The 15,289-nt window shown below is 50.3% G+C and overlaps 1 protein-coding gene across 1 annotated transcript; it reads right to left on the bottom strand.

Moving 5' to 3' along the window:
* Positions 1-2,663: 2,663 nt before the first annotated feature.
* On the bottom strand, positions 2,664-9,056 carry MSRB1 (methionine sulfoxide reductase B1). The gene is made up of 4 exons (XM_048867410.2): positions 8,969-9,056; positions 7,439-7,581; positions 7,152-7,266; positions 2,664-5,091 (listed from the first exon to the last, which is right to left on the bottom strand). The coding sequence occupies exons 1-4, from the start codon at positions 9,021-9,023 to the stop codon at positions 5,063-5,065; spliced, it is 342 nt and encodes a 113-aa protein (XP_048723367.1). The 5' UTR covers positions 9,024-9,056; the 3' UTR covers positions 2,664-5,062.
* Positions 9,057-15,289: the final 6,233 nt, after the last annotated feature.

Below are 15,289 nucleotides of genomic sequence, written 5' to 3'. Positions count from 1 at the left end.
AGTTTGGGTGATAGAAAATCTGTGATACTAAGATCTGCCAGCACTATTCTATATTAAATCATCAATAAGACAAATCCAATTCCGCCCCCTTTCGATAGCCACCCACAGCTCTGCTGATACACCTCAATCCTCTCAAGCAGCAACCTCTGTTATTTCAGTTCTGAGCTCCCCCCATGGAGTTCACCCAATGCACTTTGATCCTGGCCTGTGTACTCAATCCAGGATCCCCTGCTGCTCCAGTCCTGGGTTCACCCATTCCCCTAGAACTCTGCCAACACACCCCTTATCTACCCTGTAGGCTATACCCTGACATCCCTGTTATTCCAGTCTTGGGGGACCCCCCACCACCAGCCTTCCTGATGGACTGTGGTCTTGGCCAGCGGCGTTCCCCCCGTATTTTACTTCTGCACAGACAGCGTCATGTTCAACCCTCCGAGTGGTGGTTCCATGACGAGCAGAAAAGAAGGACGTCCTTGCAATCTTTGCATTGCCATAAATGATTCTGCGTTCCCAAGAGCGTTCCCTCCCACCGAAGAGAACTTGGAGAGAGAGCGAATCTTTGCTACAAGGTATCAAGCTGTTTCCACAAGAAAAGCAATGACTAGGTCACCTAAGAGGCTGTTCTCCCTCCCATGTACAAATGCTCAGTGGAGCTAGGCTCTCCTGAACCCACGTTCACCGCAGCCTGTCTTTAAGACTGCTCTGGGCTGAAGGCTGACACACAAAAGCTTGGTTGGAAAGTGAATCACGTTTTGTTTTAAAAAAAAACAAAACGATGGTGGAATAAGGCTTGGAAGGAAACTGGATTCAAGTGCTTTGGGGGGGGAGGAGAGTGGATTCGCAGGGAAGCCTTCGTTTCAGCCTGCAGCTACAACAGTAAGAAACGACGAAAATGAGGCCACAAGATTTGAGCCGGCCCTTCCCAGAGAGGGCTGCCATGCACTGAGGTGAGTTGGTAGCTTTCGCTCCACTTCCCTAGCACACTCATGCTTCTCCTTGTCTCCAAAGCTTTCCATGGCTTTCCCGCCCCACCTCCCCATGTCTCCTCCTATGCCCTGGCCCTGCCCAGATTCCTTCCTCACTGTCCCCTTCTGTCTTCTCCATCTGAGCCTGAACATCTAGTTCAATGGGACAATGTGGGTCAGTAACATCACTCACACGTGTCTTTGCAGGCCCAGGCTCTAAACTCACATCCTGCCTGCCCTCCAGAGGCCCGGTAAGGTGCACAGCCATTCCGCACCACACAAAAATGACTGAAACCCAAAGGTGAGGCGTCAGCGTTGCTTCAGGAAGTGGGGAGGTGTCCCAACCATTTCCAAGAAGGCTCTTCAGGAGCAGGGCTAAATGCAAGAAGCAGACATGGCCCTGGACTTGCAGTGGGGCTAAGTCCTGGAGTTACAAGTAGGCCAGCAGCCGATGACCTGGCCTGATGCTTAGAGGTGACCAGATCATAGGAAGAGCTTGGCTCAAAGGTTTAATCAGCTGGGGAACAGCTTGGAGCTAATACAGAAATCTGATTAGCAACCAGTGTAAGTGAGCCAGAACTGGTGTGCTTATCCATATATAGTCAGAGCACAAGCAACAATATTTGGTAGCAGCTGGGGTCAGAGCTGTGCATCAGACAAAACAAGAGAGGGCGTGCTTCCCCTGTCCAAAGGCAACTGCAGGAGGAAGGCTCGACTGGCTCCCTGTGGTCCCAGAAAGCAGATCTCACCCTAGCAGAGGCATGAGGCCCAGATTAAGGAGAGAGCGGCCAAAGAGCCACCTAGACACAGTAATGGAGACGTGCGATGGCAAATGCTGTGCAGAAACTCACGCCTATGTCAGAGCCACTGTAAAACAATCAAGCTTGCATCACGGTCAGAACTTCATGTGACTGACACGCTGCTGCTGAAAGCACTTCTAGTTTTGGTTCCGTATTTTAATGCATTCGCTAGAGAGAGAGCGCATACACACTCACAATCCTTTTCCAGCGAGTCAGCCAGATGGAAGCTCCATGACTGTATCCGAGCTTGTCAGAATACATAAACCCATTCAGAGGCAGAGTCCTCCCGATGAAGTGTGTGACTCTGGGGCTACAATCTTGCACCGGGATGGCGGAGAGTTCTTCAAAAAGGCCCTTTCACCATTACAGCGGCACAGCTCTGACCCTCCCTTCTTTCCAACCAGCCCCAGCCAACCAAACATACAAGAATGGCCCCGAAACAAACAACCCTAAACAAAGTAAACTAATACACACTTTAAAAAAATCAGAACTAGATACACTCTCCCAAGCGAACTTCCACCCCAAAAGGGAAGAAGCGCCAGAGTTTCCATGAAGTCCATTAGCGATTTCACTATCGCTTTTATGTGGAAGGGGCCTAGATACTATGGGGATGGGTGGCAATACAAAACTTGCTATTTGTACTCCAGCAGCTCCTAGGCAGCAGCAAGGTTCGTGTGAGGCACTGTACAAATGCAGAGGAAGACGGGGTCTCTGACCCAAAGACACGTGACTGTGACGTGTTTAGCACATCTTTGCACACTCAGACAAAAATAATAATAAATCTGTTTTCTCCCTCCCAATCCTGCCATTCAATACAGCGACGATCCAGAAAACAGAAGAGGAAACCTGGGGCTTATTCCCCACAGGGGTCAGCATGAGGAATGCTTCGTAAAACAAGTTATTGCTCTGGGACAATGAATCAGTGGTTTATTATCAGGTCGACAATTACAGCGGCAGATACAAAAGCACCAGCAGAGGCCCAGTGCTAAGTGGGGATGTCACGTTCTTTGTACTGTGTCCCTGTCACCTCCCTTGGGCTACACCTCAGCAGGCAAAATGCAGGCAGAGAAAAGCTTGTAAAGTGCCCCTCAGTGCAGATGAACCGTAATACTGCCATCAGTGTGCCTTAGCCCTCTGCCCACTGCAGGTAGACCCAATTCCCCATTGCGCTGTAGTTCATCATAATACTGTGCACCTCCAACCTCTGAGCCATAAGAGGGCTACCATGGTTAAAGGGGGTCTTCCTGCAGTCACGTATACAGGTTCAAGATGGCACTTGGAGCTGCACCAGTCCAGCTGGCGGCAGATTCTGATCTCACTTAGGGTCAGTGGTGATCCTACATCACCGAAGCCAGTGGAAGTTTTGCCACCCACTTCAGTGGCAGCAGGATCAGGACCTTAATGTGGCATAAATCCACCGCCACCTACGGAGTTACTCCAGGGTTACACTAAAGTAACAGAGCAGAATGGAGCCCCGCCAAGGAGTCAGCCAAAGAGACTCACGGAGGAGAAAGCAATCCCATCGTGCATTTGTACTGGTGTCCCTGTGGACTGATCAAAGTACAAACGAGGATCTAGGGATTGAACGGAGCTGTGGGCAGTGTGGTGAAGGGGAGGAGGAGGTGCTATTTCAAGGGGAAATCAGTATAATAGCCCTTTAGTATCTAGAGGTAATTCATTCACAATTTCCAAAGCCTGAGTTAGGCAAGTTGCTGCTGAAAGGGCCCGATTCTGAGCTCCCTTACTCCGATGTACATCGAGAATAACTCTGCTAAGGCCAGTGGAGTCATACAGTAATAAAACGAGCACACAGCGAGACCAGAATCAGGCCCAATGCAGAATAAAATAAAATCAACTTCTAAAATTATTTCTATTGTGTGCAAAACTGATAAAATTCCCAGAGCATTATCTGGTAGGATCATCCAAACATCCTTACCCTAACCATCCTGGAAGGGTTTACCTAGGGCAATTCATACCATGATCCCAGACCAGAAAATAGCATGTGAGAATGGGGCCAGATCTGAATCTCAGTTAAATCCAGCGTCACTCCCTAATGATTTCAATGGAGTAACTCAGGATTTACATGGGCATAAGAGATCAGAATCTCCACCCATTCTGGAAATAAAGGGTGAAATGTTGGCTCCTTTGAAGACAATGGCAAAACTCCTATTGACATCAATAGGGCCAGGATTTCACCCATCATACACGCTACTTATAATGGACAGGAGAGAAGGAATTCAGTAGCTCGTACTGGCCAGAGGCTGGGATGTTTTGGGACATGGGAGAGCTGGGGGTCGGGTCTGATGGATGAGAAGGAGTTACAGCATTTGCTTCCTCCCCATTCACTATGTTTAAGGGACAAGTCACGGACCGTGAAATCTGGTCTCCCTCGTGAAATTTGGTGTTTTGTGTACTTTTACCCTGTATTATACAGATTTCACGGGGCAGACCAGCGTTTCTCAAATTGGGGATCCCGATCCAAAAGGGGGGCTGGAGGTCGCGGGGTTATTGTAGGGGGATCACAGTATTTGCCACCCTTACTTCTGCAATGCCAGACAGCAGCAGCTGCCGGCCAAATGCCCAGCTCTGCAGGCAGCAGGGCAGAAGTCAGGGTGGCGATCCCATACCACGTCGTCCTGACTTCTGCGCTGCTGCTGACAGCGGCGCTGCCTTCAGAGCCGGGCTCCCGGCCAGCAGTTGCCACCCTCCGGCCACCTAGCTCTGTAGGCAGTGCTATCACCAGCAGCAGGACAGAAGCAAGGGTGGCAATACCATGACCCTCCCCCTACAATAACCTTGTGACCCCCGTCAACCCTCTTTTGGGTCAGGACCCCTACAGTCACACCACCATGACCTTTCAGATTTAAGTATCTGAAATCATGAAATTTACCATTTTTTAAACCCTATAACCGTGAAATTGACCAAAATGGACCGTAAATTTGGTAGGGTCCTAACTATGTACAAGTTTGCAACCGGATGGTTCAAAGCAGAAGTTGTCACGTGTTCTGTGCAACATTCGCTATACAGAAGAGAGAACCCACCTGACAGAGCAAAGGCAACCAGAGATTAGTGTCCCATTTCCCTTCTGCTCCCCCAACCTCATGTTCCCAGACAGCAAACCAGCACCCAGCGCAGATCTCTGACGGGAGGCATTGTATTGCAGAAGCCTGGAGGATCTTTGCTTCACTAGATTCTCATTTAGAGCACACAGGCACTTGATCTCAAACCGTTATCACAGGAAATAATGGGTAGCTTGTAGGAGTCCACTATAAGCAGCGAGTGAGTCCAGCAGCCCGCTTACTTCTTCAGATCCTGCTCTGCTTTGTCTGAGAAAGGGGGAAACAAAATCAATGCGTCAGAATTTCGACACCACTTCTCTGGAATCCCCTGCTAATTACACACCGGAAGTTTTGATGAACACGGTTAATATTTCACAAGTTCTGTGGTCTGGGGACTAGAGGGCCGGACCAGAGGCACCAAGTTTTTGGTTCTAATTCTGGAGCTGCTCTTGCACCCTCTGGGCCCTTGGGAAAGCCCCTCAGAACCTTGATCCTTGCTCTGCAGAACTCCCCTGGCAGCAGGATCAAGCCCTCTGGTTCTCAGTTTCTCCATCTGTAAAATGGGGGCCATCTTTACCTCTCTAACACGGCTTTTATAGAACTTACATCATTAACGTCTCTAACACACTTTGGAAGGGGGCAGAGAGGCAGGAGGAGTTTACCTAGCTAAGAAGGCCCCGAGCTGAGTGAGTTTTGGGGCCTCCCGTGATGGGACAGGGCAAAAGGAGAGGACAGGGCTTGTGAGATTTCCAGTCCACACTGGACTTCCAGGGTAGGTTTGAGGTCTCGCAAGATTTGGAGCCATGATAGGGCTACTTCCTGATTGCTGGTTTCCAGCAGCCAACCCACCCTGCCCCACTTATCTAGATCTTAGTGGGTTGTGCTGTCTCTACTTGGGGGTTGGGAAGGAATTTTTCCCCAGACCACCAGCTTGGCTGAGGCTGGTTCGGTTATTTCACCTTCCCTGTAACAAAACCTAGGGGCAACCAGCAGGCTGGGATTCTCTCCCCTCCCAGAGGACTCAGCTGGACCTATCTGAGGGTCATTTAGTTGTCGCAACTGTTGGCAGGTGCCCAGTGCAGGAACTTGCCGATGTAGGCTCCACATCCCGCAAGGTGGATGGAGGCAGTGTGTCTAGAGGCAGTGTGTCTAAACCCCTAGAGGAAAATGTGAAGCAGGGGATGGGGCACTACCGCGGGAGGACCACCTCTCCAATGCGCCTGACGGTGACGCTGGTCAAGGTCCCCTCTTGCTCAACCCCCAAAACGGGAAGGAATGCTAGTGGGCAAGTGTGATGGTTGGCTCCCTCTGAGGTGGGGGACACCAAGAATTGGCAAAGGATCAATGGGGTGCAAGTGACCACAATGGGCTGTCCCCCGACTGGAACTTTGGATTTAACTTGACTAATAAAGCTACAGCCTGGTTAAAACCCACATCACATGTCCTTGTCTTCTTCTGCCAACTTGCACTAGCTAACTCTCCCAGCCCCATTCACATGGTCATGTTTCCCTGTCCTTCCTTTACAAATACTAATCTCAAACTGTTCGGCTGCTTCTCCAAACTGCTTTGGGATCTGCAGCACTGGACTGGAAAGCTCACTGGAAGGGACCCTCTCCAACACTCCCTGCTTCTGGCCCAGGAAGTTCAGGGGAGCATTGATTTATTTGTTCATTTTAAAATCTAAAGGCCTGGAAGGTTTGTTTAGGATTCTGGGTAGCTTCTCAGTTTATCTGAGTCCATCACCAATGACCTAATAAAAAACAGCCACCCCTAACTGAACCCAAAGCACAATGAGGCTCATCAACAAAAATCTCACAGAGAGCGAGATCAGGGGGACCACACCCAGGAGAGTTTACCAACACGGCTCCAGCCTCATCACTTTATCAGCTTGGCGCCTGCTCCTGTTCCCATTGACCTAACCAGAGAGGGCCCCAGGGAAGAACATTCCCTAGTATTCTTTAATTGAGTCAGCCTGAGGCGCTTTCTGCCACAGCGGCCATGATCCTGGACCGTGGTTGTCTCACTAACAGAGGTGGAAGAAAGAGGGAAACAAAGGAAGGCACCTCACTCCCTGCCAGGAGGCAGGCCTGATCAAGAATGCTCCCAAGGGTACTCTCAATGCCCCAGCTGTGTTTGGGAATGCGGGGGGTGGGGGGGGGAGGAGGCCTGCCTTAACACTGGTCCTTGGAGATGGAAACACCAAACGCGGATGCTAGCCAAATCCATTCTTATTAAACATGCCCTCGCTCAAACCCTGGAAACCACTGGAGTCGCTGACCAAACCAGGCAGATCCCAGCCAGAGGGACTGTCCAGGTGCAGCCCTTACCTGCAGGGATGAACTTCAGCGAGCTACTGAATATTCAGAAGCGAGACTGCCCCCTCTTCAGCCCGTCGTTGAGGAACTCATGGCCCAGTCCATTGCCGCATTTGCCACAGGACACCTAGAAGATGCAAGGGAGGAACACGAATGAACCGGGGCCAACCCCCAGGCGCCCCCTTTGTGCTGCTATTCAGACAGCGAGCAGCAGGCACAGGAGCTGCCCCTTTAACAGGGACAAGTCAGGGAGAGCTGTCAAGCTTCTGCTTTACTCTCTACAAGGTTTTCATCAGCACCTTCAAGGCGCCCGGCCGCTCTTCGTACTTGGCCACACTGTCGGCATGCACGGTTTCAGTGAAGGCCGGCCAAGGAGACGAGTGCTGGTATTTTGCTCTGCTGGAGAACAGCTCATAACCGCATTTGGAACAGATGTAAATCCCTGGGGAGGGGGACAGGAGAAATGACGGGTTAACTCCAGGTGGCAGCTAACCCTGTAAATTCAGTCACGTGTGTGCTGCACCTGTAACGCCTGGATCCTGCTGCCCAGACAGCACTCAAGGTCAGAGAAGATCACCTCAAAGAATGGTTTACAATACAGCCCTGCTAAACATAAACTCAGGCCAGGATACACCAACAGGTCACCAAACCTTAGCCAAACCTGCCACCACCTGCTGTCACTTTCCAGTGGCCAAGATAGGACTAAGGATTTCATGGCAGTGGCAGGGATGAAATCTCAGAGCCCTCTACTGCAAAATTGCAAGCCTCTGTCACATGAACTAAAGAGAATCCCATTTAGCTACAAGCAGTACAGGGCCTATGACACCGTTCTGGATCCTCTCTGTCACAAGCACACACTGGCCTGTTCCTTATGCACCTTTGGCCCAAGCACGGCTCAGAAGAGAAGCCCTGGTCCACACCCACCTCCAGCTGACCCCAGCTCTGGCGCGGTTTCTCCCGCAAGACTGGGCCCCGCTCATTCTATTGCCCAACCCAGCTGGGCTCTGGGCAGTCTGAGCTACCTGCCACTCCCACGCCCTGGCTGGCATGCCAGGGGGCTCTGCAAGCACCTGTGCGCCTCCGGGGGATTCAGAGCGGGTCTGGGGTTCTGTGCGGCCACCCGGGGATTGGGGGAGCTCAGACCCAGGCCCCACGGCTGAGCTGATCAGGGCCCCTGTGTTACCAGGAGGGGGCTGGCAAAGGGGTTCCTGCTGCCTCCAAGCCCCAGCAGCCCGGCCCCCCTGGCTGAAGGCCACCCCTATGGACAGGGAGAGCCCAACCTCCCCTATGAACTGCGGGAGCCCAGCCGCCCCTATGGAGAGAGGGAACCCGGCCCCTATGGGCAATGGCCACCCCTATGGACAGGGGGATCCCGGCCCCCCTATGGACTGGGGGATCCCAGCCACCCCTATGGACCAGGGGAGCCCGGCCCCTATGGGCAACGGCCACCCCTATGGACTGGGGGAGCCCGGCCACCCCTATGGACCGGGGGAGCCCGGCCCCTATGGGCAACGGCCACCCCTATGGACGGGGATCCCGGCCACCCCTATGGACTGGGGGAGCCCGGCCGCCCCTATGAGCAATGGCCACCCCTATGGACCGCGGGATCCCGGCCGCCCCTATGGACTGGGGGAGCCCGGCCGCCCCTATGGACTGGGGGAGCCCGGCCCCTATGGGCAATGGCCACTCCTATGGACAGGGGGATCCCGGCCCCCCTATGGACAGGGGGATCCCGGCCACCCCGATGGACTGGGGGAGCCCGGCCCCTATGGGCAATGGCCCCCGGCCAGGGGCCCCCCGGCCGCCCCCCGCGGGCCCCGCTCCCGCACCGGGCTCGAAGTGGCTCCGGAACGGCTCCCCGCCGAAGAAGGCGCAGAAGGACATGGCCGCCACGGGCGACTCGCGGCGCACTGCGCATGCTCCGCGCAGCGGCTGAAGGCCCTGGGGCTCTGCGGGCTGCTCTCGAGGGGGCTAAAAAGGGGCCAAGGGGGCGAATCGGAGCGGGGGGTGCAGCAGCTGGAGGCTGGGGCTGGGGGGGAGCAGCGTTAAGCCAGGGGCGAGGCGCTGGCAGAGGGTCACAAGGGGCAAAGCCTGGCACTGGGGGCAGCAGTTGCCCCAGGGGGACTGAGACCCCCCCCCCCGAGTTTGCCAAAATGGTGAGGGGGCAAAGGGGCTTTTTTTTTTACTTCCCCTCTCACAGACAGCACCTCTCAGCACGGACACCGGGGCCAGGCCCTGGCTCCTCGGGCCCGCCGGGGATTCAGTCCTTCCGCTGCCGAAAGTGGTCGGGGTCCGAGTCCATGAGGAGCACAGGCTCCTGGGGGGGCGCCGGGCCAAATCCAGCCGAGGTGCAGATGGGGTGTGGAAACCCCCCGCCCGGGGGTGCTGTGATCACTTACACTGGGTGCCAGGGGCAGGGGAGTGTAACTTGCACCGATTTGACACCCGCGGGGGCTGCAGATCGAGAACAGAATAAGGACCTGGGCCTGCGTCTCCTCTCGCCTACCCCAGTGTAAAACTGGGCTGACCCCACCGCTTTAACCGCTGCTAGACGCCAAGGGGCCTGCTTTAACTTTGTTCTTCTCTTGGCTTCTCTTCCTGCTCCCCCTCCTCACTTAGCCCTGATTTTCTCCCCTTCTTGCGGCCATGCAAATCAGGAGTAACTCCCAAGAACCCAGCTCAGTTCCTCTGGATTTACCCTGGGATAGCTGACATTGGAATCTGGCACATAATGTTTATCTTGACATTCCCTGTTTGAACAGAAATTGCTCCATCTCTAGGAGTTCTCATAACCTTCCCCTGTAACCTTTCAAATGAGCTGAATATTTCATTATACACAAGCCTGCGGGGGATCTGCCTAATGCACAAGACACTTCATGTCTCATCTGGACACTGAAGAAATCTGAATGGCACAGGGCTGATGGCAATCCAGGCCCTGCAGCACTGCTGGAGAATAATGGCTTTTGCTGCAAAGAGTTTGTGAAGGACACTTCCAGACCTCACTCATCCGAAGTGGCATATTTTGAGCTGCTTGTTAGACTCATGGACATCGCTAACCTACACAAAGTAATAACCAACAGCAACCTCATATTCTCACTGGGCAGGTTCCTAGGGGGGACGGATTTGGAGTGGGAGGTGGAGCTCTTCGCCTCAAAGATAAATCCAGTCAAGTCAGTTTCCTTCTGACAGCTGATGGCCTTTGTCAAATGCACCCTCTCAGTACAGCAAAAACGAGGAGGAGTCCTCCTGGCACCTTAGAGACTAACAAATTTATTTGGGCATAAACTAACAAATGTATTTATATAAATGTGTTAGTCTTTAGGGTGCCAAAAGGACTCCTCGTTTTTGCTGATACAGACTAACACGGCTGCCCCTCTGAAACCTGTCTCAGTACAGTTCCCAGTGGACCGGTGTCACATTTCTGTTATTATTGATTACAGTGTATAAGGACCTTCAGACGGAGAAAGTACTGGGTCCTATAGGGCTCTTTAGTCTTTATAGGACTAGAGAAGAAAGTCAAAACAAAAATCCATGCCTGGAACGCTGGAGTCAGGCAAACTGAAATTGGAAAGGCACAAATTGTTACCACTGGGGGAGATTAACCATTGGAACATGCTTCCAAGGAAAGTGGTGGATTCTCTCTCTTGCTGTCTTCAGATCCAGAGTGGAAGAGATGCTTTAGCCAAACACAAGCGACTGGGCTTAATACAGGGGTACCTGGGTGAAATTTATGAAGCTGGGATGCCCAGGAGGTCAGACTGGATGATCTAATGATCCTTTCTGGCCTTAAATGCTATGAATTTACATTGCAATAATGCCATAAGGCACTAATCAAGGACAGGACGCCATTGCGCTAGGCTCTGTACAAACGCATAACAAGTGACAGGGCTTGACCCAAACAGTTTACAATCTAAGTAGATAATAAGATAGACAAAGGGTGGAAGAAAAGCAGCATTATTATCCCCATTTTACAGGTGTAGAACTGCGGCCCAAAGAGAATCAATGACTTGTCCAAGGTCACACAGGGAGGCAGTGGCAGAGCCAGAAATTGAACCCAGGGCACCTGAGTCCCGATCAGTCATTTAACTGATGCTTTTGCTCTTCCTTGCATCTCAGAAATCATCAGCCTTGAGGGCAACATCAGCAGAGTATATTGATTTACTGGGTTATGGAGAATTAATTCTAGCAGAGGCTGCTTTAGGACCATGATAGAAGATAGCTGCTACCTATCTTGTACGTGTTCTGCTCCATACCTGTCACTCAACGTGTCAGGATGAAAGTTACTTAGTGATAACATAAACTATCTAATGCTATAAAGAGATCGCAGGCCCCATTCACAGCTGATGCAAGCAACTAGAGGATTTAAGGACAATAAGGAGTTTTCTACGTATATTAGGAACAAAAAGAATCCTGATACCGTTATTGGTCCATTACTAGATGGAAATGGTAGAATCATCAATAATAATGCAAAAAAGGCATAAGTGTTAATAAATATTGCTGTTCTGTATTAGAGAAAAAAACAGATGATGTAGTCTCATCAGATGATAACTCTTTCTTTCCACTGGTATCTCAGAAGAATGTTAAACACCAGCTACTGAAATTAGAGATTTTTAAATCAACAGGTCCAGATAACTTCCACCCAAGAGTTTTAAAAGAGCTGTCTGAGATGCTTTGCTGGATGGTTAGTGTTGATTTTCAAGTCTTGGAACACTGGGAAGTTCCAAGAGACAGGAAGAAAGCTAATGTTATGCCAATACTTTAAAAGGGTAAAGGGGATGAGCCGGGTAATTGTAGGTCTGTCAGTCTGACATCTATATGAGGCAAGATAATGGGTGGTTGATATGGGGCTTGATTAATAAAGAATTGAAGGAGGGTAATTTAATTAATACCAATCAACATGAGTTTGTGGAAAATAAATCCTGTCAAGCTAACTTGATTTTTTTTCATGAGATTACATATTTGGTTGATAAAGGTAATAGTATTGATGTAATAAATTTAGACTTCTGGAAAGTGTTTGATGTGATGCCGCACAATATTTTGTTGAAAAAACAAAATTAACATGACAAACATTAAGTGGATTAAAAGCTGACTAAATGATATGTCTCAAAATGTAACTGTAGGTGGGGAATCATCATTGAGTGGATGTGTTTCTAGTGAGGTCTTGTAGGGATCTGTTCTTGGTCCTATGATATTTAATGATTTTATCAGTGACCTGGAAGAAAACACAAAATCTTCACTCATCAAGTTTGCAGAAGACACAAAAATTGGGAAAAGTGGTAAATAATGAAGAAGACAGGTTACTAATACAGAGCGATTTGGATTGCTCGGTAAGCTTGGGTGCAAGCAAATATGTGTTTTAATATGGCTAAATGTAAATGTACCTGTCATGAATAGGGGGAAGGGTAGCAACCTTTATGTATCCTTGGCAACTGTACTGGATTGCCTTACCTGTAAGGGGTTAAGTAGTTCAAATAACCTAGTTGGCACCTGACCAGAAGGACCAATGAGAAAAGAAGATACTTTCAAATCTGGAGGGGGAGGATTTGTTTGTTGTTCTCTTTTGTTGTTCCCCCTCCGGACAGTGGGAGAAGCCAAGCAGGTACAACATCTCCTGAAAATATACCTGGAATAATCCATCTAAATCCACAGAAATTGTAAGTAGGGCAAGGAAATGCGTTAGGTTATCTTTTGTTTTAGCATGTGAATTTTTCTATGCTACAAAGGTAGTTTTATTCCTGTTTTTGTAACTGTGAAGCTGAGCCCAGAGCGGAATCCTCTGTTCTTTTAAATCTTTTTATTACCCTGTAAAATTACCTTCCATCTTGATTTTGCAGGTGTGATTCTTTTATTTTTTTTTCTTTATAAATGAAGTTCTTCTTTTAAGAACCTCATTGATTTCAGTGTCCTGAAGACAAAGTGTTAGGACTGTCTCACATTGCAATTGGTTGGTATATTATTCTCAAGCCTCTGCAGGAAAGGGGGTGAAGGGGTTTGGAGGGATATTTTGGGGGGACAGGGATTCCAAGTGACCCTTCCCTGAATTTTTGTGTAAATCACTTGGTGGTGGCAGCAATACCAGTCCAAGGACAAGGAAAGGATTTGTGCCTTGGTGAAGTTTTAACCTAAGCTGGTAGAATATAACCTTAGGGGATCTTTCATGGAGGTCCCCACATCTGTACCCCAGAGTTCAGAGTGGGGGGGAAAACCCTGACAGTACCCCTCTAGGAACAAAGAACGTAGGTCATACAGGATGGGGGAAGCAGTGACTAAAAGAATTTGGGAATACTGATGGATAATCAGCTGAACATGAACTCCCAGAGCGACACTGTAGCCAAATGGGCTAATGTGATCCTTGGATGCATAAATAGGAATCTCAAGTAGGAACAGAGCAGTTATTTTATCTCTGTGTTTGGTACTGGTGTGACTGTTGCTGGAATAGTGTGTCCAGTTCTGGTGCCCACAATTCAAGAAGGACATTGATAAATTGGAGAGAGTTCCAAGAAGAGCCTTGAGAATGTTTAAAGGATTAGAAAACTTTCCTTATAGTGGTAGGCTCAAAGAGCTCCATCTATTTAGTTTAACAAAGAGAAGCTTAAGGGATGACTTGATTACAGGCTATAACTACCTACATGGAGAACAAATGTTTAATAATGGGCTCTTCAGTCTAGCAGAGAAAGGTATAAGATGATCCAACGGCTGGAAGTTGTAGCTAGACAAATTCAGACTGGAAATCTGAGAGTAACTAACCACTGAAACAATTTACCAAGATTGCATGTTCTTCTAAAAGATCTGCTCTAGGAATTATTTTGGGGACATTCTATGGCCTGTGTTATGCAGGAGGTCAGACTAGATAATCACAATGGTCCCTTCTGGTCTTGGAATCAATGAATCTACAGGTCCACTGATATCACAGGAAACATACTTGCTCGCACCCAGGCTGGATTTTATCCCCAGGTCACATACATACATAAAGCCTTGGATAGTATCATGCTAAGGGCTAAATTTTGCTCTGGGATACAACAGTGTAAATCTGGAGTAGCTCAAGTGAAGTTAATGGAGTCACTCTGGATTCACAGATCAGTGTAGCCAGAAGCAGATGGGGAACTGATACTAGCGAATCAGAATCCATTCCAGTAGCCTTGTCTGACCCATCAACACTTAATTAAATAAATATTAACTAAACAGGCCACAGCCTGATCCTTCACTGCAGTGGCAGATTAGCCACTGGGCCAATAGGTCCCTTGTCCAGGGGCCCCCGCCACCTGTGGGGCCCCCAGAAAAAATCTGCCACCCAGCCGCGGAAGCCCAGAGCCCCTGCCGCCGGGTGGGCAGTGCTGAGAAAGCCCCTGCACCGGACCCCAATCCGCAACAGAAGTGACGGGTGGGGGAATCCACACCCCCCACCGCAGCCCCCAACCCTGTCCCCAGCAGAAGCCCCCGGGCAGAGGGCAGCAGGGGAAGCCTAGCCCCCGCGCCCAATGCTGCTCTCCAGCAGAAGCACCTAGTGGAGTGGGAGAAGCCCCAGCGCCCTGACCTGGTCCCCCACAGAAGTGCAGGGGGTGTCGAGGGAGGACCCAGCACTTGGACCCCCACTGCAGCCCTGGGATTGGAGGTGCTCTCACTCCCTGCTGCGCCCCAGGGCCTTGGTGCAGGGACAGAGCAGGGGGTTGTAGTGGAGAGGCAGAACTGGAGGGAGTCAGGGACTCTGGGTGGAACAGGGGCAGGAAGGGGTAGGGCTGTGGGCAGGGCCATGGGCAGAACGGGGGCGAGCCATAGGCAGAAGGGGTGGGAAGAGGCCCCTCCACTTGCTCTGGCCCAGGGCCCCAGGAAACCTTAATCTGCCTCTGCTTCACTGATACTCTTTTCCTGGATGGCTTTTGGCCTCGGACCAATAAGCATTCATTTGTAAGGGCAGTTCAAAGAGGCTGCAACTCTTGAACAATAAAGAGATTTGCCTTAAGCTCCCCCCCCCTGCCATGCTGCAGTAGTAAAAATCTCCCTGATATTATTCTAGAGACACTCTTCTCTGGCTTCAGAGTAGCAGCCGTGTTAGTCTGTATTCGCAAAAAGAAAAGGAGGACTTGTGGCACCTTAGAGACTAACCAATTTATTTGAGCATGAGCTTTCGTGAGCTACAGCTCACTTCATCG

The sequence above is a fragment of the Caretta caretta genome, chromosome 10 (genome assembly GCF_965140235.1).
Source record: "Caretta caretta isolate rCarCar2 chromosome 10, rCarCar1.hap1, whole genome shotgun sequence".
NCBI classification, from domain to species: Eukaryota; Metazoa; Chordata; order Testudines; family Cheloniidae; genus Caretta; species Caretta caretta.
The sequence above is the reverse complement of the archived record's forward strand: the minus strand, read 5'-3'. Positions and strand labels throughout refer to the sequence as shown.